Source organism: Bos javanicus, chromosome 17 (genome assembly GCF_032452875.1).
Source record: "Bos javanicus breed banteng chromosome 17, ARS-OSU_banteng_1.0, whole genome shotgun sequence".
NCBI lineage: Eukaryota > Metazoa > Chordata > Mammalia > Artiodactyla > Bovidae > Bos > Bos javanicus.
Window position 1 is genome coordinate 66775078 of NC_083884.1, and position 25111 is coordinate 66800188.

Below are 25111 nucleotides of genomic sequence, written 5' to 3' on the forward strand. Positions count from 1 at the left end.
TGACTGACGCCCAGTAAAAAAAATGCTGGCACCAAGGTGCAGGCAAGCCTTCCTGGCAGGCAGCATTTCACACAAAGGTCATGCACATCCTTGACGGGAGAAGTGAGCGTGTTCGTTAAGACTCCACTAGGAGAGGGTATCTGAGGGCTTGTGTGTAGGCTCTCCTGGACTCTGACCTCTGCGCCTTCTCCCCCTTTGCTGACTTTAGTTTCGAGTATTTATTTGGCTGTGTCAGGCCTTCACTGCGGCATGCAGGATCCTTCATTGCAGTGCCGGGCTCTAGAGTACACAGGCTCAGTAGCTGTTCTGAGTATGTGGGATCTTAGGTCCTCAAGTTCCCATGGATCCAACCCGCCTTCCCTGCATCCCAAGGCGGATTCCTAACCACTGGACCAGCAGGGAAGTCCCTCCTTGCGGATTTTAATCCACATCCTTTCACTGTGATAAACCATTAACTCTGAGTCCACCGGGTTTGCTGAATTCCATGAGTTCTTCTAGCCAACTGCAGAGCCCGAGGGTGGACCTGGGATCCCGGACACGGGAGTTCAGCTGTGCCCCTGCATGGACCTATTCTCCAGCTTTTGCTCTTCATCAATCCACCTGATAAAACTCAACACAGAGAGGAAAAAAATCTATTCACTCGTAAAGTAAGTGTTAAAGTTGCTCAGTCATGTCCGACTCTTTGCGACCCTGTGGATGGTAGCCCGCCAGGCTCCACGGGAAATCCACAGGATTTCCCAGGCAAGAATACTGGAGTGGGTAGCCATTCCCTTCTCCATGGGATCTTCCCAACCCCAGGATGGAACGCGGGTCTCCTGCATTGGCAGGCGGATTCCTGACCATCTGAGCCACCAGGGAAGCTCTCTGTAAAGTACAGCATGGACAAATGAATCCCTGTTCAGTTTATTCAAATAATATATATATATATAATTTTTTTTTCTCTGTGAAACTGAGTAGAACCAAGGAAGAATAAAAGAAAGCCTCATATATTAAATTCTTAAATAGATTCTTTGACTTCAAAAGTAAGGGTCAACAGGAGAGGCACAGGCGGTGGGCCCTGACCCAGACACAAAGCCACCACAGCAGTCCTGCGAATTGAGGATGGCAAATCCATTTCTTAAAAAAAAAACAAAAAAAAAGTTCTCGAGGGGAAAAATATAAAATAACCTAAGTTTCAAAAGCTGGACTACTTTTACACCCTTGGCTCTCTACCCCGGACTGTCCTAAGACAGAGTATCTCAAGGTTAAGTTTCCAATGACACAGCTTTTGCAAACGTATATACAAAGACGTTCCTCGTGAGCAGTCCTGTTTTGGCGGTTAATAGCAAGCAATATGCTTGGATTAGAGGTCCGATTTCCACTCGAATGCAAAGTTTCTCCTCTTCTGGCAAACAAAACCATGTGCCGAGATCTGAAAGGGGGGAAAAAAGGGGGCATTAGGCCCCAGAGTCATGATTCCGAAATAGCTCTTGTATATTTATACATGTGACGGCTGGACGGATGGTCTGCGTGCACTCACATAAGCCTGTGGGATTTTCCTATAGCATCCCAGATGGCCGAGAGAATCTACACTTAAAAATGTCTCCTGGGTTCTTACCCACAGCTCAGTCTGCTGCTGCCTCTCGACCTCGAAGGTACACTTTCCTGACTTAATGAGGAGCAAATGGCAGTGATGAAAAGTGCCAGTGAATTTCTGGAGGGCAGGGGAGGAAGTGTGTTCAAGGGGAACTCCCTACCAGGAATTAGCTAAAGCACACTGTCTCTGGTACCTTGTCTGAACAGTACAGTAAAGCGGGGAACAGATCTGGCTTGCATCAAAGGTTCAGGATTCTACTAAGGAACCCGCAGAAAGATAGCGAGGGGAATCGAGTTGGGAAGAAACCCGGAAAAGGCTGTTTTCAACGCGAGGCTTCTTAGGGACAAAGTGGAAGTCCTGGATTTTAGCACAACTCAAGATGGGAATCCTGGTAATGACGATGACTTAAGTGTTTCTCCAGCCTTGGGGGCTGATGCAAAGGGGATTTCAAGAAAAACAAAAAAACATGCTGATTATTTAAAAAGAAGGCAAGGAGACTAAAAACAGGCTCGAGGCTAGAAGCTCTGTTACAGTTTAAAAGCAGCAGCAGAATAAATACCCAGGCAAGTTGGTTCTGGCCTCCGAGTCCCCCCAGGTTTCCTTGAGCCTGACCAGAGAAGCAGGAGTGTAAGGAAGTGAGTTCAGTGGCTGGAGCCTTAGCTCTGGGGCCCATGGCCAGGGCCTAGTGCCCCCACCCAGGCCAGCTCACTTCAACTCACAACCACCCTTGCAAGTGGAACAGGGGCAAACCCCCATTCTCCAGACAGGGAAACAGGCCAGCAGGAGTCCAGCCTGGAGTCCATTCTGAAATATTCGACTTCCCGAGATCAGAATCTGTTTTCCTGCCCCCCTGGCAAAACACGGATGAAAATCATCTGTTAAAAGCAAACTCTGGGGGAAGATGACTTTTGGCGGCTGTGTGACCTTGAGCAAGTCCAAGCCCTTCTCTGGGCTTTGGTTTTTCTCCTCCGTAAAATCGGGGACCTGCCTCCCAGGGATGCTGAGGGTAAGAGGAGTAATGGCCGAGGACCACTTGGGCCAGTGCAATGGGGGCTATTCTTAGACCAGAGCCGCCTGTGACTATTATTAGAACATTAATTACTTTGGGCCAACCTGATGCTGTTTATAGAAGCCAGGCTGCCAACAACAGCCTGTGCAAATCGGTCTAGAGTCCCCCCATCACACTGGTCCTCTGTAGCCCCTGTCCAATGACAGAGGAACTTGTTTCTTGTTGGTTCACCATTGATCCCCGCTGCCACCCAGATCCAGAGCTAGGAGACCAAGCCGATTCTATAAATAGCTCCCCAAGCCATTGCCATAGAAACCTAGATGGGCTGGGTTAGTCCACCTTGGTAGCCTCTCCCAGAGCCAGGGACGCTCAGGAGGAACAAGCTTTTCAGAAAAGTGGCTGGTCTCAGAAGTGGTGGGAAGCCCCGGGAAGTCCACAGACCTACCTGGAAATCATGAGCTTCCTAGGTGGGAGGAGGTGCTGTTCAGGTTCACCTGGAGGAAGACAACACACAGAGGAAGGGTCACGGCCAGGTGGGGGTGCCAGGGTCTCGCTGCCCTGAGGTTCAGCCCTTAGCGCCACTGAATTGCGAGCACACTCCCTCACTGAGCTACTGTGAACATGACTTGTTCAGTCATGTCCAACGCTTTGTGACCCCATGGACCGCAGCACGCCAGGCTCCCGAGTCCTTCACCATCTTTCAGAGCTTGCTCAAACTCATGTCCATCGAGCTGGTGATGCCATCCAACCACCTCGTTTTCTGTCGTCCCCTTCTCCTGCCTTTAGTCTTCCCCAGCATCAAAGAACATGACATGACAGACCCCCTCCTATTCCCCTCTGCCTCCCATTCTAGTGGGGAGAGCCTGCCTGCTCAGCAAACGCGTCTGTACGGAATTATTAAGTCCAGGCAACACAGTGGGCTGATCAGTGACGGGTGCTGGGGCACCTTCAAACAAAGCGATTCACAGAGGCCCCTGCAGAGGGATGACGTTTCAGTGTAGTGTAATGAAAGATCTGGGCTTCCCAGGCAGTGCTGGCGGTGAAGGACATGCCTGCCAATGCAAGCAGGCACGAGAGACACGGGTTCCATCCCTGGAAGACCCCCTGGAGGAGGGCGCCGCGACCCACTGCAGTATTCCTGCCTGGAAAATCCCATGGGCAGAGGAGCCTGGCGGGCAAGGAGCGGGACACGACTAAAGTGACTTAGCACGCATGTACGTAATAATAAACCTGCATCTTTACCCTGGTCCAGGCACCAAGCTCCTAGAGCCCTTGCTGTCTCCCTAGTGATAAAAAGCATCTTTTGTCTGCAAATGAGATGAGGGGTGGTTAGGGCCCCCGAGCTTCAGGGTGGGGGCTTGCTCACCCATGTTTAAGGGGTTGGAACTGCAGTGCCCACCGCCCCTACCCAGACCTCTGGAGAGCAATGAATAACGAACGGTCAACGATTTAATCAACCATGCCTACTTAATGCGTGCATGCTCAATCGTGTCCGACTCTTTGCAACCTCATAGACTGTAGCCCTCCAAGCTCCTCTGTCCATGCAGTTTTTCAGGCAAGAATACTGGAGTGGGTTGCCGTTTCCTCCTCCAGGGGAATCTTCGCGACCTAGGGATCGAACCCACGTCTCCAGTGTCTCCTGCACTGGCTGGTGGATTCCTTACCACTGTGCCACCTGGGGAGGCCACATGCCTACTACTTAATGAAACCTCTAGAAACATCCTTAAAGGATGAGGCTCAGAGAGCTTCAGGGCTGGTGGACAAGTTACAGAAAGGTGGGTAGTCTGGGCATCTGAAGAGGGGGCACTCTTGTGGGGCAGAGGCCCTTCACCTGGGGGGTTAGAGGCTATGTCCGGAAATCAGTGTCAGAATTGAACTGAGTTGTGCAACAGCTAGCTGGTGTCTGGACAGTCAGGTCGTTGGTGCTGGAAATCACCCCATGAGCAAAGACCTAGATGATGAAACGAGGCCAGCCGTGCACGGATGTGGATAGCCAAGCATTCCGGGTAGAGGCAACAGCAAAGCCCTGGGAAGGAGAGGGTGTGTGGAGTTTAGGAAGTGAGTACTCATTTCTTGCATGAGCTGCAATTCTGATGTGTGAGCTGCTTTGTTTTGCTGGCTTCCAATTTTCCTATTTTTTTTCATTGCACAAGGGCATTTTGGATGGCTACATAGTACCCTAGTATTCTGTACAATGTACACACCACCATTACTCAGCTGTTGCCTAAGGCTGTTTCCAAGTTTTACAGTGTCCTGCATGAGGTCATGTGTATACGGGGGGCGGGCACAGTGGAGGAGAAGAGGGTGGGAAGTAGGACTGTGATATAACTCGCGGGGCAGCTCTCCTGAGGGCGGGACTGCCCACGATGACAAAGCATATTCCATCCCTTTATTTTTGGTCCTAATAGAGCGAAAAAAAAAACAGTCCCACACAGTGCAAGAGAGTGTAAACTGGTCCAACCCTTTTGTAAGACAATTTTAGCCTTGTAGTTGAAGAGTCTTAAAAAGGACTCTCCCGGGGATTTCCTTGGAGGCCCAGTGGTTAACACTTCGCCTTCCAACGGTGCAGACTTCATCACTGGTTGAGAAGCTAAGATCAAATGCCTTGCGGCCAAAAATCCAAACCATAGAAGAGAAGCAATACTGTAACAAAATTCAATAAAGATTTTAAAAACCATCCACCCATTCCACTCCCTAAAAACGTATTCTAAGGGAGTGAGTCCACAGAGCCCTCCACCCCTCATCCCACAGAAGAGAGGCAAAACCGGTATGTGACACGATTCAAAATATTGCAAAAATTGCAAGCCATCTGAGGACAACAGTTAAGTGGCAGAGAATGCACTCCAGAGGAAACCATGGAGTCACCCAAAATGGCCACAGTAAAACCCCCAGGAGGGAAAAACACTAAGAAAGCGAAACAAAGCAGCTCACACCGTGCGACTGCCAGGAACACAAAAATGAACATCCAGGTGGGCCCCCAAAAACTATATGTAAAGATGAAGAGTTTCAGACTGTGGTTACATCCCCTCAGTCCACTTCTGTTTGTTGTTCTTGTTACATCTTCTTTGAGTTAAAACAAATAACAAATTAGTACTGACTAATTCTGGCAACATTTTTTTTTCCACAGTGGCATGAGATGGCTTTCTGGTTCCCATGCAGGGACCATTGGACTCAACGCCAGAGGGTCGACGTGTACGGGTCCCCAGGCAGTGAGAATGTGTGAGTTTGGTAACTAAAATGGAAATTGGTACAGGGTGGTTCGCCTTTTATTGGCCAACACACACACACACACAAACTAAAACCACACACACACACACACACACACAAACAAGCTGAAACTACTGATTTTAGCATCAGGACAACTCATGAAAAAAAGAAGCACTTTCGGGACTTCCCTGGCATTCCCGTCGGTAACGCTCCGCACTCTCACTGCAGGGACTCAGGTTAGATCCCTGGTCTGGGAACTAAGATCTCACACGTGTTGGCACGGCCAAGAATCAATCGACTTAAAAACAAAATTTTTTTTTTTCTAAAGGAACAGCCTTGCACCCAAAGGAGGATGGCTGGATGGCTTACTGTCAGTCCCAGGAGCGGTTTTTTCTGAGAAGATCCAGGGACTGACTCCCACGGACACACGCAGGATGCAGGGAAGGCCAGGTGTGGGGGACGCGTGTGGGGACACAGGACTGTATCACGTCTATGTCCGCACACATACCTGCATCACGGGACTCTCGTTTTTGGGTAGACTGAGGACATTTTTGCTCTGGGTTGTGGCTGTGTTTGGGAATGGCCACTTAAAATGAAGCTGAATTTAAGACTGGAGGCATAAAGTTTGACAGTCCCCACCAAATCCCTTTAACTGCGTTCAAGCCAGGGGGCAAGGGGAAGGACAGGGCTCAGGTAGAAGGGCTGCTGAGACGTGGCCCGGGGTGGGTCAGATGCTCAAGAGTCCCTGAGCGGTTCCCCGTCCCTCCCCAGTTTTCTGATGGGAAAACCATCGGCCACACTAGAGCAGTGAAGTGTTTGAGGGCATAGAGCCAACATGTGGTACTACAGAATTCCCCCTGGGGTTTCTGACCTGAAAATAGCCTTTCAGATTGGCTGGTGTTTTATAGTCCCCTTTCAAGACCTAGGAAAGAGAAAAAAAAAAAATCACTATTTTTAGAAATGATCAAAAAATAAAATTTAGCCCGTCACTTCCACACCCACCCACCTACCCATCCACCCTTCCAACTAACCATTTTTCCATCCATCCAGCCTCCCACCCATCCCTCCAGCCTCCCAACCATCCATCCATTCATCCACCCACCCACCTACCCTTTCACGCATATACCTATCCATCCACCTACCCTCCACCCCCCATCCACACCCCCATCCACCCACCCACCCATCTACCCACCCATCCAACCATCTACCCACCAAATGCACCCATTCACTTATTCATCTGCTCATCTATGCACCCATCCAACAAACACTTATTAATAAGCTCCTCCTAAACATTTATTATCAATGCTCCAGACATTATTCTCAGCTCTGGGGTTGGGGGTAGGGGTGGGGGTGTGCAGGGATTTTACAACATTAACAAGACAAATTGAAATTCCCATTCTCCTGCAGCTTCCATTCTAGAGGAGGGAGGGCCGGACAATCCACAAGGAACAACAGAACACAAGGAAACAAGAACAGACCAAACCATGGGGAGTAGAACACGGGAAGTAACAGTGTGACTCGGACTGCCCAGGGCTTCTTGTGAGCGAGTGATCCAACAGGGCCTCTTGGGACACGCGGCCTCTGAGCTGAGCCCCGTGTTCCAAGGAAACCCACCAGGCTGAGCTCTGAAGGAGGAGCTTTCAGACGGAGGGCACGGCAGGCAAAGACCCTGCGGCGGGAACCAGAAAGTCCTAGGCCTTCCCCACTGTTCTCTGGAAACACAAGGCACTGGATGGACCAGTGCTGTCCAACAGAAGAGAATGTGAACAACCCTGTAAGTTTAAATATCTCAGTAGCCACAGTATTTAAATTTTTTTTAAAAAGTGAAATTAATTCTAGTGGGGTTTCTTTGCGGGTGGGGGTGGCAGGGGGCGGGGCTTGTGGTAACTCAGTTCCCTGACCAGGAATCGAGTCACACCCTCAGCAGGGAGAGTGCGAAGTCCTAACCTCTGGACTGCCAGGGAATTCCCTCTAGTGGTGCTTTTTTTTTTTAACTTAACCAGACACATCCAAAAATTAATACTTCAACATGTAATTGATGGGGTTCAGGGCAGGTCACCGCCCCCCCCCCAGCGCACTAATCTGGCATATTCATTGTTTTGAATTAAAATTATTTAAGAAACAGTCATGCTGGGGAAGACTCTTGAGAGTCCCTTGGACTGCAAGGAGATCCAACCAGTCAACCCTAAAGGAAATCAACCCTGAATATTCATTGGAAGGACTAATGCTGAAGCTCCAATACTCTGGCCGCCTGATGCGAAGAGCTGACTCCCTGGAAAATAACCTGATGCTCAGAAAGACTGAAGGCAGGAGGATGAGATGGTTGGATGGCATCACTGATTCAACGGACATGAGTTTGAGCAAGCTCTGGGAGGTAGTGAAGGAGAAGGAAGCCTGGCGGGCTGAGGTCCATGGGGTTGCAAAGAGCTGGATACGACTGAGTGGCTAAACAGCAGCAGCAACAGTGCCAGAAGGACACTCTGATCCTCCTTTGAGCCCCTGGGAGCAGGGAATAAATCTCGCCAGTGAAAGATGCCCTCCTATCCCCAGCATCTCTATCACCAGACAAGGAGAATTTGGGGCCAAGAGGGTTGTGTGAACAAACCTTGTCTCTTCTTTGCTAACTTACTCCCCCAAGCCCAAGTGTCTCTGTCTTGTCAGCTCTTCACAAACATATTGTTTCTTTGCCTAAAAGGGATGAAAGATGCCTGCTATGGCCCCTTCCTGTGAATCTCCTATTTTTATGAGCCCCTGTATGTATGATATTAAATTTGTTTTCTCTATTAATCTGTCTTATGTCAATTTCATTATCAGGTCAGCCAAAGAGCCTAGGAGAGAAAAAGGGGAAAGTTTTCCTCCCCTACACGGTCAATATAAAAATGATTAGTGAGAAATTCTACATGCTTTGTGGCGGGGCGGGGGTGGGGGGGGCGGCGCAGGTATGAGTCCATCTAGTCAAGGCTATGGTTTTTCCAGTAGTCATGTATGGATGTGAGAGTTGGACTATAAAGAAAGCTGAGCACCAAAGAATTGATGCTTTTGAACTGTGGTGTTGGAGAAGACTCTTGAGAGTCCCTTGGACTGCAAGGAAATCCAACCAGTCAACCCTAAAGGAAATCAACCCTGAATATTCATTGGAAGGACTGATGCTGAAGCTCCAATACTCTGGCCACCTGATGCGAAAAGCTGACTCACTGGAAAAGACCCTGATGCTGGGAAAGACTGAAGGCGGGAGGAAAAGGGGATGACAGAGGATGAGATGGTTGGATGGCATCACCAACTTGATGGACATGAGTTTGAGCAAACTTCAGGAGTTGGTGATGGACAGGGAGGCCTGGCATGCTGCAGTCCAGGTTGCAAAGAGTTAAACACGACTGAGTGACTGAACTGATGAGGACCTCAAATCCAGTGTGAATTTCACACTTGCACAGCACCTTCCCATATGGACTCATCACAGCTCAATGGCTGCACAAGCCTAGTGGCTGTAATGGACGGCTGGGGGATAGATGGTCTCATTAGCACTGCGGTCCTTTCAGGACTGAGTGTACTGCCAGGACCCAGGACAGGAACATTCTGTGCCTTCAGCGCACACCCACACAGAGCTTTCAATGAGGGGATTTATCTTCCCAGCCACAGCAAAACCACTGTAAAGACTAAACAAGGTGTCTGGCACTGGTCAAGACTTATGGAACCCCAAGGAGTAATGGGCTTGCCTCGTGGCTCAGATGGTAAAGAATCTGCCTGCAATGCAGGAGACCCGGGTTCCATCCCTGGGTTGGGAAGATGCCCTGGAGAAGGGCATGGCAACCCACTCCAGTATTCTTGCCTGGAGAATTCCACAGACAGAGGAGCCTGGTGGGCTACAGGCCACGGGGTCACCAAGAGTCAGACACGACTGAGCTACGAACACGTTCAACGTGTTCAGGGAATAAGCCTTTTTGTTTTTTGTCATCTTGATTATATTTTAAAAGTATACAAGGTCACAAAACTAGAGCAAGCTTTTGGCTTTTTAAATTTTTTTAATCTAATTCTGTTCTTACATCAAAATATGCACCATTGGATATGTAAGCCGGAAACTTGAAATTAAAAAAAAATCATATTTGAAACTGACCCACTCAACTCTCTAATTGCATATGTGAAAGGTCAAAATATTTCTTCTCAGAAGCACAAGTGTATCTGATTCACAGTTAGGAATGAGGTGAAGTGAATCAGTGAATTGTGGTTCTCATAACACTTATGTCATTAAGTTCGTAGAAAACAAGAGTTCTTCTTTGGGGAGTCAACCTCTTTGGAAGCGATCTAGAGAACTTTCTCTATTTTACACACACAAACAGCAGAGCTCCAAAGAGCTGATCTAAACCATCACTGCTCATCAACATCTTTTTATACAACGCCCAAGGTCAGGTTTGACTCTGGGAGCTTCTGACCCACAGTCTGGGACCTGCTGGGGGCTCTGCCTTTTAAAGAGACTCCAGAGAAGCTGCTGCTGAGCCCCTGGCTAAGAATGCAAGAAAGGAGAGGCCAGCTTTGGCTAAGAATGCAAGAAAGGAGAGGCCAGCTTTCTCTGAGGCTCTCGTCCCATCCCAGCCACCTCTCTCTCCTGAGAAGCACTTGGGGGCTGGATTCCAAGGTCACCACCAGTCACTGTGGCTTCTTTTTAATCCCTTAATGACTTCTGTATTATGAAATATACATATATACAGGAAAGTATCCAAAACCCCTAAGTACAGTGTAAGGGATAATAACTATGGTTAAATAGTAAATGTTAAAATGAATAGTAAATATCAAACCAAAAATAATAACAGTGATAATCAGCCGTATCCAGGTTGCCAACACCCACTCTCTCCACGCAATCTGGGTGTCTACCTTGGATCTCTGAGCATTTTCACAAGTTTACAGAATCAGCCGATGTTAGGGGAAGAAGAAGGAAGGAGATCAATAGATGGGCTTATACTTCAAGGATAAGGGCAGAGCTGCCAACCCGCTGTGTGAGTAAATTCTCTCTCTTCCCTGGTTGGGAAGCTAAGAACCTGCATGCCATGCAGCACAACTGGGAATGAATAAATAAATAGAAATGAAACCTTACGGGGGCAATAAAGGGACCCATCCTTGATTTATTCACACCCCGCCTCAACAAAGACTTGAAGGGCTTTCCAAACAGATGAACTGACAGCTAGGGAAGCAGAAGGGAAAGGACAAGGCTGAGCAGAGAAAGAGGGTGAAATCAGCACACAGACGGGCCCACCAGGAGATGCTACGGAGTGTGAGAGGCAGAATACCCACTGGTTTTGAGCTTCCTGGTGGCCCAAGCGAAAATGGGAATACAAGCAGTCATACAAAGACAGACACATGCCAGCTGCTTAGGAATCAAGGGACTGAGTGTCTTCTCGGGTAGCAGGAGCCCCCACCCCCGGCCGCATCTCCCCGTGGGCAGCACACTCACCCGGTGTGTGTTGTTGATGACAATGGGGTCGGGGTTGCCGTAGTTGGGCGGGTTTGCATAGGGGTCATAGCCGAGCCGGGCCAGCATGGGGGCGATCTGGGCCATGTCCCTCAACACGTCCCCAGGGATGTGGCCAGTCCACTTGGAGAGAGCTTCCAGGTTCACGGGCTTGATGACCTGGTCTGTGGATCGTTCAATCCTGGGGAGAGAGGGCGAACTGGATGGGGTGTGGGCAGACCCAGGTGGCGCTGGGGCAGCAGGGAAGGTGGGGGGGACCTGGTTCTTGGAACCCACTCGGCTCCCCTAAACTCTGAGAAAGTGGGTGAGTCATCTGGCCTCAGCATACCTGCTCTGTACAATGGGTTTAAGAGCAGAGAGTGGGAAGCTGGCAGAAACACCATTTCAGTGGGGCTCAGATTCCTGACCTCCATGACTTTTTATTTACATGACTAAGCTGGACGTGACCTTGACTTCTTCCTTGACCTCTATGACTTTTTAAAAATGACTTTTTATTTACCTAAGATGGGCTAAGATTTTGTTCTTGAGAAGTAATTCTAAAGCACTAACAGTAAGGTGAAGAGCCCCTGTGGTCACCACTCCCAGTCCATCAGCTGCCTGCAGGGGCCCAACCATGGCATTCTGGAGTCTGCCTCTTCTTTCGGTCTGTTTTCTGTGCTTTTAAAAGCAGAGTGGCTAAGGGGCCAGACCGCCTGGGGGTGGGTGCCAGCTGTGTGACCTCAGCAGAGTGACTGAGCCTCTCTGAGCCTCAGTGTCCTCATCTATAAAATGGGAATCATTAACCTACCCTGCTGGGCTCTTCTGAGGAGTAAACAGGTTAATAATAAAAGAGCATCGGGTACATTCTAAGGTCTCAGTGTTAGAGTGCACACTCTCTCTCTCTCCCGCACGTATATACATGGAAAATCTATGGTTTTGCTTGCAGATTTAAACACAGAAGTTACATGCTATATATAGTACTGCTCTGTAGGCTTTTTTTTCCCCCACTCACTCAATACCTCCTTCTTTTTCCATCCCCATAAGGTGGCCCTGGAGGTTGTTTCCAGTTTGCTGTTAGGATGAAAATGCCGTCATCTTATGCATGCTTTCTCAGTCTCCCAGATAACAGGGTTACCACCTCATCTGATCATGATGGTCTTACTGCTTATATAGTTCAGGGGTTTCATAAGCTGGAGGGTGGGGAAGGATCGAGGACCTATTTCTAGATGCGTCCATCCCAACCAAGAGATAACTTGGGAACAAAAAACAGTCCAAAAAGATGGAGCAAAAGGAACTGGGATGGGGAGGGAGGGAGACCGGGGAGCGAAACAGGGTGGGATGATGGGGGCGGGGCATGGATGTGGGGGCTACAGACTGATCCAAATCTCAACTCTAGCCAGCGTGTCAAAAGATCTCAAACACGGTTCTAGGTATTTTCACCATATAAACATCTCTGCCACAAGCAGTCTCGCCCCATGACGATCACCCACAAAGGCTGTTTTGCCATAAAAGATAAAATCACTTGCTGACGGTTACATGACAAGAGAAAATGATAATGTATCAGTTTCTACAGGTCCTTCGGTGAGCTAATCTAAGCCAGATTCTGTTAGAATTTTCACCGTGTTCAAGACACATCAGGAATCAAGTAACCATCCCGTTTTGGGGGGATAGGAGGAGCTTGATTCTTCTTTTGCCTGTATTTTTTTTTTAAATTGAAGTATAGTTGATTTACAATGTTGTATTAATTTCTGGTGCACAGCAAAGTGATTCACTTACACGTATATATTGAATACATATTCTTTTCCATATTCTTTTACTATGGTTTATTACAGGATATTGAGTATAGCTCCCTGCATTATACAGTAGGTCCCTGTTGCTTATTTTATATAGAGTAGCTTGTTTCTGCCAATCGCAAACTCTTAATTTATCCCTCCCGTTTCCCCTTTGGGGATCGTGCTTATTTCCTATGTCTGTGACTCTGCTTGTTTCCCAGCTTCATCTGCGTCATAGTCTAGATCCCACATACAAGTGATATCACTTGATGTTTGTCTTTCTCTGTCTGACTTACTTCACTTCCTACGATCATATCGAGGTCTAACTGGGTTGCTGCGAATGGCATCATTTCATTCTTTTTTTATGGCCGAGCAGTATTCCACTGTATATATGGGCCACATCTTTTCCATCCACCCATCTACTGATGGACACTTAAGTTGCCTCCACATCTCGGCTACTGTGAATAGGCTACTGTGAACACGGCCCCCACTGTCCAATACTATGATAAATCTGGTAAAGACGGCAGGAGGGAGCAAACCACTGTATCTAAACTAGGTAAAGACCCATCATCAGCGCTCCCAAAGGCTTCTGTGCATCAGCAGCTGCCACTTTCCCACGAGCCACAACTCGGTACCCTTTTGGTTTCGACAGGTGGGAGGGATGACTGCTCAAGAGGATTTGCAGAACCTGATATGTTATCATTTCCTAGTACAATGAAACCAAAACCGTCAATCAACCAGTTATTTCATCTTTTACAGCAAAATACTCGCTGCAGAGACGTAAGGCAAAGAAACCCAACCCGATCCAACGTGTGCCTGGCCTCTACCACACCCCTTGTGTCTACAGGACTTTACGGGACAATCACATAGCCGCATCCCAGGCCAGGGATGGGAGCTGTGCTTATCATGAGTCAGTAACCAAAGTGTCCCAGAAAGGGAGATGTTAAACAGAATATGGTGATTGTGTTGTGGAATATTATACAGCCATTCAAAGTGATGTCACTGCAGAGTGCTGGGGGCTCATGGGAAGTGTCCCAGACACAAGGTGAAGAGAGTTTACAGAGGAACCTGTCCAGCAGGACTCTGGTTTCATTCCCTGACCAAGGACCAGCAGGCCACAGGTCAAAATCGGGGTGGGGGGAGGATTATGGGTGGTTTTCCATTCCTGTTTTATGTACGTTCCCAACTTCCTGCCATCAGGATGTATTCCTTTGGTCATCGGATGTTGTGTCAGGATGATTTACAAAATCCCAGCTCCAGCACCAGCTGGTGGGGGTGTCCAGTCCATGGGCACTTTTACTGCCAGAAGGAGAGCTGCTGAGCTCTGCTCAGGGCTCCGGAACTCCTGGAGACAGGGCCTGGGAGGGCCCAGATGTTAGAGAGACAGGAGGCGTTGTCCCAGGAAAGACCGCTCTTCCACTGGGCTCTTAGGGATGCTCGCACCTGAGCAGGATCCAGGCATGGGAATGGCACATTCTGGCCCTGCCCTGTCCCAGGGTCTCAGGAGAGGGAAGAGGGTCCCAGTCATGGACAGCTTGAGAGAACACGGCCTGGAGTCCAAGAGGTGTGAGTTTGAACCCTGGCACCACCTCTTGCTAGGCCAGTAACTTTCCTGAGATTCCGCTTCTTGATCTATAAAATGCGGTTAAGAGCAGTTCTTATGTCCAAGTTTGCTGTGAAGATGAGGGCAATAATGATGGTTGGGGGCTTAACTCAGTGCTGGGCACACAGCAGGCGCTCAATAAGAGCAAAGGCAAGGCCAGTGGGGATGCCACCAAAAGCAAGATCAACACTAAAATGAAGGTAATGGGGATTAACAGCACCTAAGTGATACCACCCCATCTGAAGCTCACACGTGAACAAAGGTGGACGGATTCTATCCCCATGCTACCGATGAGGAAACGGAAGCACAGAGAGGTTGAATCCCCTGCTGAAGGTCACACAGCTAAAAAGGGACGGGGCTGGGACTTGAACCCAGACAGCCCGGTCCCAGAACCTGTCCTCTCAACCTTTATCAACAACAGCTGATTACACAAAGCCCATGGACGTGGTGAGGAGGGACTGCCCCCTTTTGGAGGGGGCTAATAAAACTGAGGTTTCAGAGAAGTCCAGCAACTTGCTCAATGCCACACAGCTACCGGGAGGGAGATGTGGATCAGAGCTCTGCTCTTAACCACTGGTCGTCTCAGATCTCTGTTACAACAGAGGTGGTTCAGAGAGGCACAGTGACCAGCCCTAGGCCACACAGCAGAAGGTGGGGGCTCCACTCACTTGGACAGGGAGACGCCGCCCGGCTTGCCGATGAGGTCCTCGTGGTGCAGGACAGCGTCGCTCCAGGCGATGCCCAGGAAGTCGAGGATGACCTTGAGGGAGCGCCGGGGGTGTAGCACGAGCTGCTCGTAGTACACGGGCAGGCACTTGTCCCTGCCCACCTCCATGCACTGCGCGTACATCACCTCGATGGCCTTGTTCCACTTGGTGAGGCAGTCGCGGTAGCTGCTGAGGTCGAAGCCAGCGATGGTGACCTTGCGGGTGATCATGGAGTGCACTGAGGCCCGGCCGTCGCGCACCATGAGCAGGAACTTAGAGTTGGGGAAGAGGCGCGACAGGTAGACGGAGGACTTGAGCGTGAAGGGGTCCTTGTTGCAGAGCACACGGGCCGGCTCGCCGTGCTTGGCGATCACCTCCAGGATGAAGGCCTGCATGGCGGCGTCCAGCACCTCGTCCGTCACGCCCGCCTCGTCCAGCCGCAGCTTCTCCCGGCCCGACTTGGACCAGGCCTGGCGCATGGCCAGCACGCGTGGGATGATGCGGGTCTCCTCGCCGCAGCGCACCTCGGGGTGCGCGTCCAGCATGGCCCGCATCAGCGTGGTGCCGCTCCGGGGCACGCCCCCGACGAAGATGAGTGGCATGGCCTTGCCGTAGCGGTACTCCACGTGGTCTGCGCCCACCATCATCAGGTCCTCCTGCTCGGGCCGCATGGTCCGCCGGGGGCCCCGCGGGCCCCCTAGCACCGCCTGGCACTCCAGCACCCGCTGCCCCAGGTGGACGGCCAGCACCAGGGCCAGGGCCAGGCCGGCTGCCAGCAGCGCCCTCCGCACCGACAGGCGCATGCTGGGCCCGGGGCGGGGGGCGCGCTTCAGCGGCAGGCGGGCGGGAGCCCTGCGGCGCTCACATCTGGGGAGACAGAGAGATACAGGGCGGGGCGGGGGGGGGGGCGGTCAGGGAGGCCGGCGCTTTGCCATCCAGACCCCGACAACAGCCCACGAGGATGCTGACACCCACAACAGGAAAGTATGATGAGCCCAGCTCTGTGCCGGGCAGGTCCTCCCTCTTAACTCGGGAGATCCAACAACCCTCAGGGGAGTCGCTATTATTACTCCCAGGGCCCCTGAAGGCCTGGTTCAAATCCCTCCTCCCCACTTCCTAGCTGGGGGACCCTGCCCAGTCCCGGTAACCACTCAAGGCCTCAGTTTCCCCATCTGACATATGGCAAGTGAGTGACAGTCGCTCCGCCACGTCGGACTCTTTGCGACCCCACGGACTATATATAGCCTGGCAGGTTCCTCTATCCATGGGATTCTCCCGGCAGGAACAAATGGAAAGAGGAATCGTTCTTTTGAAAATGGACTTTCTTGAAAGACAGTTATGTGAAATTCTTCAAAATGTGAACATAATAAAAACCCTAGAATATCACATTTCAGGAGCACAGTCATTTGATAAGGAAGAGGGTTTTGCCTGTTTTTACTCACAGCTGTCTTCTCAGCCCCTAGCGCAGTGCCTGGCTCCTAGTGGGTGCCCAGTAAATATTTATGGAACGTGCCTGGGTGGAATGAGTGGGGCCCGGGGTAGAGCGAGTGCTAGGAAGTGATATCAGCAGAGACAGGAGGAAGCCAAGGTATGGAGGGGCTATTCACAGTCACCTGGCTGGGAAGCGGCCAAGCTGCGGTCCGTGATGGGGACCCTGGGCAGGGGTTAGGAGCCGGGTCTGTGTCTGCTCTGAGCGACTGCCGTCTGCCTGTGCAGGAGATGCTTTTCAGAAGCTGCAAAACATCCTGGGGCCTAGGCTTCTTCCAGAATCACTGTCCATTCATTCAGCCTTCCCTCAATCAATGATTAGGAAACAATGAAAGGTGCCAGGCTGGAGGCCGGAGGCAGGACAGTGGACAAGACAGCCGGGCCTCTGGCCTCAAGAAGCCTATGTTCCAGCAGTGGATGGAGATGATTCACAAGCTCTGGCCAGACTACAATACCAGCTTCCAAGGAAATGAGCTGGACACCATGAGCAGGATCAAGAAGGGGCAGGAGGAGGGAAGTCAAGGAGGACTTCTTGGAGGAGGTGACGTTCAAGCTGAGACCCGGAGGAGGAGCTGGCTATGTGAAGATGTGAGGGAAGGGGTGGGGAGCTCCAGGCAGGGGGAACAGGGACAGCCGAACTCCAGGATCGGGGAGGATTTAGGGTGCTCAAGAACCTAGGAGAGGAGGCTGCTGGGGCCAGAGGGGAGGGAGGGGGGAGATGGGGAAGGAGCTGGACTTACTCTCAGGGCAGCCCCTGCAGACAGGGCCTGCATGGGTGAGAATGGAGGCAAGGAGGTCAGTGAGGAGGACCCTGCCCGCATTCCAGGGAGACTCAGGGATGTGTAGACTGTGCGGGTAATGTGGGAACAGGGGGAGGGAATGATACGGGACCTGAACCTAGCTCCTTACCCCTTGTAAATGTCACTGCGAAAGTTGATCAGACCCAATGCCAATGCTGTAGGTTAGGCACTGGTCTTGAAAAGCAGGGGTCCACCCAGCCCAGCCCCTCCCCCTTCTCCAGTCACTCAATCGTCACATTTACCCTCCTCCCCCGTTCACTCTCAAGGTCCTTTGATTATGCAACCTCAGCTCAGAAGGTGCAGACTCAGATGCTGGAGAGGCAGCCCTCCTCCAGCCACCCTAGCTCTTCTCCGTGTCACCCCCACTGGGTTTCAGAGCCTTTGTTTCCTCTCTCACCTCTTTCTAGAATCAAAGTGAAGCTCGAGGCCTCTGGGCATTCGAGGAATCAGACAGACCTGGGTTCAGATCCCAGCTCTGCCACTTCCTTTGCGGCTGTGTGAGCTCGGGCAACAGACTCCACCTCTCAGAGCCTCATCTGTAAAATGGGTCTAAGAGCGTCCACCTCGAAGGGCTGAACAGTAAACAGCCTCTAAGAACTTAAGAATGTGCCCAGCACATACAGAGCATTTGAAAGAATATTAGCCATGATCACTGGTTATTCATTCATTCCAACATTTCATGAGTTCCTACTGTGTGCGGGAGTCGGGCTATGGAGCTAAGAGACACAGACTCGGCTCTTCAAGTCTACTTGGACTATGGACCCACATCAGGTAGGGGGTTATGGGTTCTACCTGTGTAGGTGCGGGAGGGCTGCCTATAGGAGGCAGCCTTCCTGCTGCGTTATGAGCAGTGGACAGGTGGTGTTTTGAATAGCTGGGTGGAGCAGAGATAGAAGGGAACAGCCAGGGCAAAGTCACAGGCAGGAGAGAACCTAGCATGACGGGAGGCGGGGTGGGGTTTGGGTGGGTGTTCAGCTGAAACCACTGGAGGCCCTGGTGTGCAGCTGGACCAACCCTCCCACAAGGGCTTGGACTACCTGGGGCCCCTCAGGCCACAGCAAGTGGAAAACAGACATCAGGGTGAAAAAAACACACCATCTGAGGCCGAGGCTCGAAACTGCTGAGAGGCCCTGGCATTTCCTGGCCATGTGGCTTTGGGAGAGTCACTTCCCCCATCTAAGCCACAGTTTCCTCAGCTGCAAAGAGGGGTGGGTCCACTGACCTCAAAGGCTGCCATGAGGGTTCTAGAAGCAACTGACAAAGTGAGTCTCACCTGGGGGTCGCTGGCTTCACTGAGCACTGGAAAATAGCTGGGGACCCTCTTCCAAGACGCACAAGCCTACCGTAAATTGTTGGCAGTTCATGGGTACACTGGATTCAGGGTTGGGGTAGGGAAATCTAACGCTACTTTTTGGGCAGAGGCAGACTGGACAGGCACAAAGTCACTCAGAAATACCTCCGAGGTGCCCTCAGCTTCATTAAATGCTCAGTGAAATTCTGACTGTAGCCCTGAGACTAGAAATCTGCCAAAGATGATTATTTCAGTGTCAATGGCCCTGGTGGAGTGTCAGTCACACTTTAGCTAGAATTAGTGCAATCGCCTTTTCTTCCTGACACTTGGTGGGGAGGGAGAGACTGCAGCTTAGGGAACAGAAGAGGGGACGATTTAGGAAAGTGGTTTCCAGAAAAGACAGACACACTGTGCCTGCCACTGTGAGTGTGGGTGTGTGTGTGCATGCATGCATATGTGTGTCCTCTTGAGCTTACGTGTGGAGTTGGAAGTGATCCGGATACTAAATACCAGGGGGGAAAGCCTGTATGAAGGGACAGACAGAATTTTTAAGCTGTTATCAACTCCCGAGTTTTGCTTAATGCTGAGCAGTCATCTGGCTATAGCGCTTTAAAACAAAGCCCGGAATTGTGTATTTTTTACACTTACTGAGCACATCCTCAGCTAAAGTTTATTTCACGCATCACCTAGGGGGATCCCCTCTGCCACCTCTGGGTGGAGCATGCCTCCCGCTCAGCAAGCAGCTCAGAAAGCGGAGGCCACTTGCCGGAGACAGGTCAGGGTCAGATTAGGGGCTGAGGCCACGCTGTTCACGGTCCTCAGAGAGGACCCAGCAAGGGGCTCATCTCTGGGCCTGTCTCTGCCATTGGGAGAAGACAGCTCAAAGCGGGAAGGTAAGACATGAGCAGGAGACAGCAAAGTCCAGCAGGGCAGCTTGAGAAGCAAAGGCAGGGCGACTTGGCAGAGAGAAAGCCGCTGGGAACCCAAGAGCAAATGGTAGCTTCCAAACCACCCAGAACCACAGACCCCATCCACTCCAGGAGGGGCCAGTGGGCCCGGCCCAGGGACCAAGGCCTGCCCTCCACTGCCTACCATGCAGCCAAACTCCATCAAGGGCAGTGAAGTCGGGGGCTAAGAGCCTCAGACTCAGAGTCCTGCAACCCCGGGTTCAAATCCAGCCCCTACCACTTGGAGCTGGATAGCCCGATGAGGGACCTCAGCCCTCTGAGCTTCGGTTTTCTCCTCTAGCAAAGGTGGGCTGATAAGAACCTTTTCTCGGGGAGCTATTATGAGATGTGGGGAGCTTTTGTGTGAGGCGCTGAGAAAGCACGCCAAGAATGCTGCTGCTGGACACCGGAGAGGGGGGAGGTGTTTAGGTTCTGGCCGCGCCTTGAATCGGCTCAGTGATGCCAGGTAAGTCCCTGCCCGCCCAGCAGTAACATTTCCCTACGCGATGAGGCCTGCCCTCTCCACGCTGCCGGGGTCCAGCTTGGTCAGGCACTGGGTTTCTGACAGAGAGTGACCTGGCGGAGTCTGATCAGCTGCCCGATCGTGGAGGCTGGGCTGTGGGGGTGCCAAGGGTTTTCTCAGGAGAAGCGGGGACTCTGGGGGCCCTTGGGGGAGCACTCACCTTCCCTGGACATGCTCATCCCTGGGCTCTACTGCTCGTGGCTGCTCGCCAGGACGGTCCACCAGCTGAGCCCTACGGAGGCAGAGGAGATGCTGCGTTAGACCTGTGTGCTACGCGGAGGGGCTGGGTCCCCCAGAGGGGCGGAGGAGGGGTGCTGGGCTTCACCCCACAGTGGTCTGGGGCAGCAGGTAAGTACCCTGGCAAATGAGCAGCAGAGCAGGGACAGGCCACTGCAGGCCAAGATGTTCAAGCTGGGGTCTAAATCCACCAATTTAGCTAGGGAATGAACTGGCCCACTTCGCAGGCAGCAAGGTATGGGCTGAGAATCTCAGCAGCAGTGGGTCTCTGCCTATCAGGCCCTCCCTTCTTCCTGGCCCAGGGGCCTTGGACCTCAGGGAAAGTAAGTATCACAAGACGCAACCACCACCGCCACTATACCTACCTCTAATCACCATCTGGGACTGCTGGGTACAGTTGAACAGGCTGTGCACTGCCCAACTCCAAAGGGCACTGCGCACCCCATCTATGATACGGCGCCCCCTGGAGTTGAACAATGCCTTGCTCTCACCACCTAACATGAACTAAATGCCTACTATGTGAGAGTGTGTGTGTGTTCGGTTGCTCAGTTGTGCCCGACTCTTTGTGATCCTGTGGACTATAGCCTGCCACAAGGCACCATGTGAGTCCTTGTGCCATTAAATCCCCCAACGAGGAAAGGATGATGCTCCCAACTTTGTGAAGTGAGAAAATGACAGCCAGAGGAAGAGCAACTAACTCGGGGAACCAGGGTGACCATCCAGGTCTCTGAGACTCTGACGCCCAGCTCTTAACTGCATTTAAACCAATAGGGCCATGGACTCAATGGGGGTGTGGGGTGAAGGCGGACTGTTAGTCCAATTCTCACCTCCTCCCATTTTACAGATGGGAAAACTGAGGCTCAGGAGCAGCTATCACTTCACAGACTCACTTCTCTTCTCTTAGTCCCATCCCAGGAGGTGGGGGGGAGGGAAGAGGGTTGGTGGTGGCTAAGGACGCAGCTCTGCAGTTGGATGACTCTCTGACGAGGTAGACTGTTGTTCTTCTGACCCTCAGTTTTCCTTTTCTGTAAAATGGGCTGTTGGGAGGTTCAAACAGCGTAATAGCAAATGCTCAAAAATCTCAGCAATTATTAATACACTAGGAGTAGGCTGTGACTCTGTTCTTGGGGGCCTCTCTCTCTTCCTATTCACTTACTCTTTGCTTCTACTTTTTCCTATCCCTGAAACACCAACCTGATTAGTGTATCTAAACCCAGAAGGAGGACGGTCCCCAGCCCCTGCCCCTCCTCCCAGCTACTGAATACACAGGCCTGGCGTTCCCGAGGCATGGGCGGCCAGTGAAGAGAGGCCTGGCTCCTGGAACAACAACAACAAAAGCTCCATTAGGGATGAGGGCCCTTGAAGCTCTTCCGGAGACCAGATGGCTCCAGCCCAGCTGCCCTCAGGCAGCCCTTGAAAGGCCAAGAGAGTTCCAGAGACCTGCCAGGAGGGCAGCTCCCACGGCCCCCTTCAGGGTCGGGGGACGGGCAGTCAGGGCCTTTGATCACTGAAGAGCTGCGACTCCAACATGACGCACTAGCCATCCACGGGTCACAATTTAAGTTAAAATTAAATAAAATTTAAAATTCAGCTCCTTGTTGACACTGGTCTCATTTCCAGAGCCCAGAGGCCCCCTGGGGGCTACCATACTGGCCACGGCAGATTTAGGATGGGGTCAGCACGTGATGACCCTTGGGTTGAATCCACCTGTCAGCCTGTTTTGTGAGGCCTGTGAGCAAGGAGTGATCTTGACTTTTTTTTTTTTTAAGGGAAAGAGGAGGAAGAGGATGAGTTGGGAGGAGAGAGGAGAAGCAGCAGCAATAAGAAAAACGGTTTTGCAAAACCTGAAATATTTACTCTCTGGTCACTTATTTAAAAGGGCTTCCCAGGTGGTACAAGTGGTAAGGAACCTGCCTGCCAAGGCAGAAGACCTCAGAGACGTGGGTTCGATGCCTGGGTTGGAAAGAGCCCCTTGGAGGAGGGCACGGCAACCCACTCCAGTATTCTTGCCTGGAGAATCCCACTGACAGGGGAGCCTGGCGGGCTACAGTCCATAGGGCTGCAGAGAGTTGGACACGACTGAAGTGACTTGGCACGCACGCATGCATTTACAGAAACAGTTTGCTGAGCTCGACTATTCCTATCATTCACCCAAAGGTCTACAGTCCCGCCCCTATATATAACGAGTTCCATTCCCAGTATGCATTCCAAAGTCCAACAAAGTTAGCCTCGGGATCCCAGCTCATACAATGGGCTATACCACTGCTGCTTCTAAGCCTGCTTCCAGACATCCCAGGCTCGAAATAGACATGCTGCACCGCTGGACTCTGTACAGTACTGAACGATAAGGTGAACAAAAGCACAACCACGTGTAAAGGATGCACACACGTGACTGTATGCCAGACACTAACCTAAGTGGCTGGACACGCGAACATGGTTCATATCTTTGAAAGCGTGGAAGTTCGTCTGTAGGGGACTTGCTGTCGGGCACAATGGAGACTCAGGAGACACAGTGAGAGCTTCCTTGGTGGCTCAGGGGTGAAGAATCCGCCCGCCAGTGCAGGAGACAGAGGTTCGGATTCGGGAAGATCCCACGTGCTGCGGAGCAACTAGGTCCACTGGCCGCAACTACTGAGCCTGTGCTCTAGAGCCCACCGGCCACTGAAGCCTGTGCGTCTAGACCCGTGCTCCACAGCAGAGAAGCCACTGTGATGAGAAGCCTGTGCCCCGCAAGGAAGAGTAGCCCCCGCTCACCGCAACTAGAGAAAAGCCCTCGCAGCAGCAAAGACCCAGCACAGCCAAAGATAAATAAAATTATATAAAGAAGATACATGAGAGGCGTGGGGAGGAGTCAATGAGCCCTCCTTTTCTCATAGGAAGAACATCAGAATTTATTGAGCGCCACTGTACACCTAACACTAGACCAAGGGCTTTCCACGCCTCTACCTCATTTTAGCCTCACAACAGCTCAGTGGCAGGGTGGAGCAGGGAGGGGGTTCTCCAATTTACGATGACAAAAGGCCCATGGGGGTGCAGGGTAAGCACAACTACACCAAAAAGCAAATCCGCCAAATCAATCGAGCCAATCAGCAAACACAAACTCCAGGTAAGAAGACAGGGGTGGTAGGCAATAGTATTTTTCCCCGAACACATACGTTCATGGTGCTGTTCTATGGTTTTGATCTACAGAATAATAAAACAACCAGTATTTTTTTTTTTTAATCCTATACCAGCCACAGTAGTGGGGGTCAGACTGAAGGGGCTCCAATCCTGGCTCCACCAGTTACTGGCGGTGTGACCTTGGCAAATCACTTAACGTCTCTGAGCCTCAGTTTCCTCATCTGTAAAATGGGGACGACAATACCTTCTAGGAGGCTCACGTGAGACACCCGGGCTCTTGAAATGTGGCCAGTGTAAATGTGGAAGTAGCCTCATAGGAGTCCTGGGAAGTATACATAAGTTAGAAAATGTTAGAACAGAGTATGGCATGTAGAAAGTGTGCTTTACTAAGAGGGAAAGCCAGTTTCTAAATCTGGCTCTGTCTTCATGATGACATGGCTCAGAAGATGGGCCAGCAGTGAGGATGAACAAGGACTTCACATCACTCTCTTTCCACTGACCCATGGGCTGCCCTGAGTGACCACCGGAAGCAAGGGGAGGGGGCGGCGATGGACCATCTTCAAGACACCTTCAGGCCTGGACTCACTCATTCCACAAATGTTTACTGAGCACCTACTATGCTCGGAAGTAGATGTTGCAACACATCAGGGGCGGCACCCCAGGGCCCCTGCCCTCACGGAGATGACGTTTTGGCACAGAGCCAGGAAACCAGCATGCCAGATAACTGCATCCGTGACTGTGATAAATGGTGATCCCCGAGGTGGGAGGGGGAGACGTGCCCCAAGGCGCCAAAGCTCAGCAGATCAAGAGGTTCCCAAACTGGGGCCGGGGGGAGGGCTGGAGCACAGGACGCCAGCTCAGGGGGCAGGTCATGGCACTTATAAGAGGAGCCTTGAAGGGGTACCTGGTACCCCCGTGCCGGAGCTCAGCCATCAGCCTTGCACGCCCTCTCTGTGGGAACCAGCTCCCAAGCATTCCATCACCATGGAGACCACCTACCCCTCTCTGGGGCCCACTGACCTTACCACCCCAAGCCTCCAAGGAGATTCGGGGAGACTGGGGTTCCCCCTTCAGGATCCCTGGGGATCAGAGACCTCTGACCTGCTCTGGAGGGAAGCCAGCCAAGAAGAGCCTGCCAGAATCCAGCGGGGCAAGAGGAAGAGGCAAAAAGGATAATTCTGAGGCTTTAAGGGGTGAGGCTTGAGCGTAAGAAACACGTGGGGTGATTCAAGAGAGAAGAAAAGGCAGGCAGGTGAGCGGCCTTAGAAATATCAGCTCATACAAGCCCTTATTGTACGCCAGGTACTGAGCTGAGAGCTTCACATATATCAGAGCTTTAGCCTCACTAGTCCTGCCCATGGCCCCATCTGACTCTCCCGTATTAACCATCT

At 51.5% G+C, this 25111-nt stretch overlaps 1 protein-coding gene across 5 annotated transcripts in view; it reads right to left on the minus strand.

Moving 5' to 3' along the window:
* Positions 1-887: 887 nt before the first annotated feature.
* Positions 888-25111, minus strand: part of TPST2 (tyrosylprotein sulfotransferase 2) — a 53845-nt gene continuing 29621 nt past the window's right edge. For 3 of the 5 annotated variants that reach the window (XM_061385209.1, XM_061385207.1, XM_061385206.1), the window contains exons 2-7: positions 20524-20595; positions 15276-16181; positions 11236-11434; positions 6664-6714; positions 3031-3079; positions 888-1411 (exon numbers count right to left, since the gene is read on the minus strand). In XM_061385209.1, the coding sequence (XP_061241193.1) occupies positions 3038-3079; positions 6664-6714; positions 11236-11434; positions 15276-16117 (1134 nt within the window). In that variant the 5' untranslated portion in view covers positions 16118-16181; positions 20524-20595 and the 3' untranslated portion in view covers positions 888-1411; positions 3031-3037. The other 2 variants (XM_061385208.1, XM_061385205.1) reach the window with 2 other exon arrangements.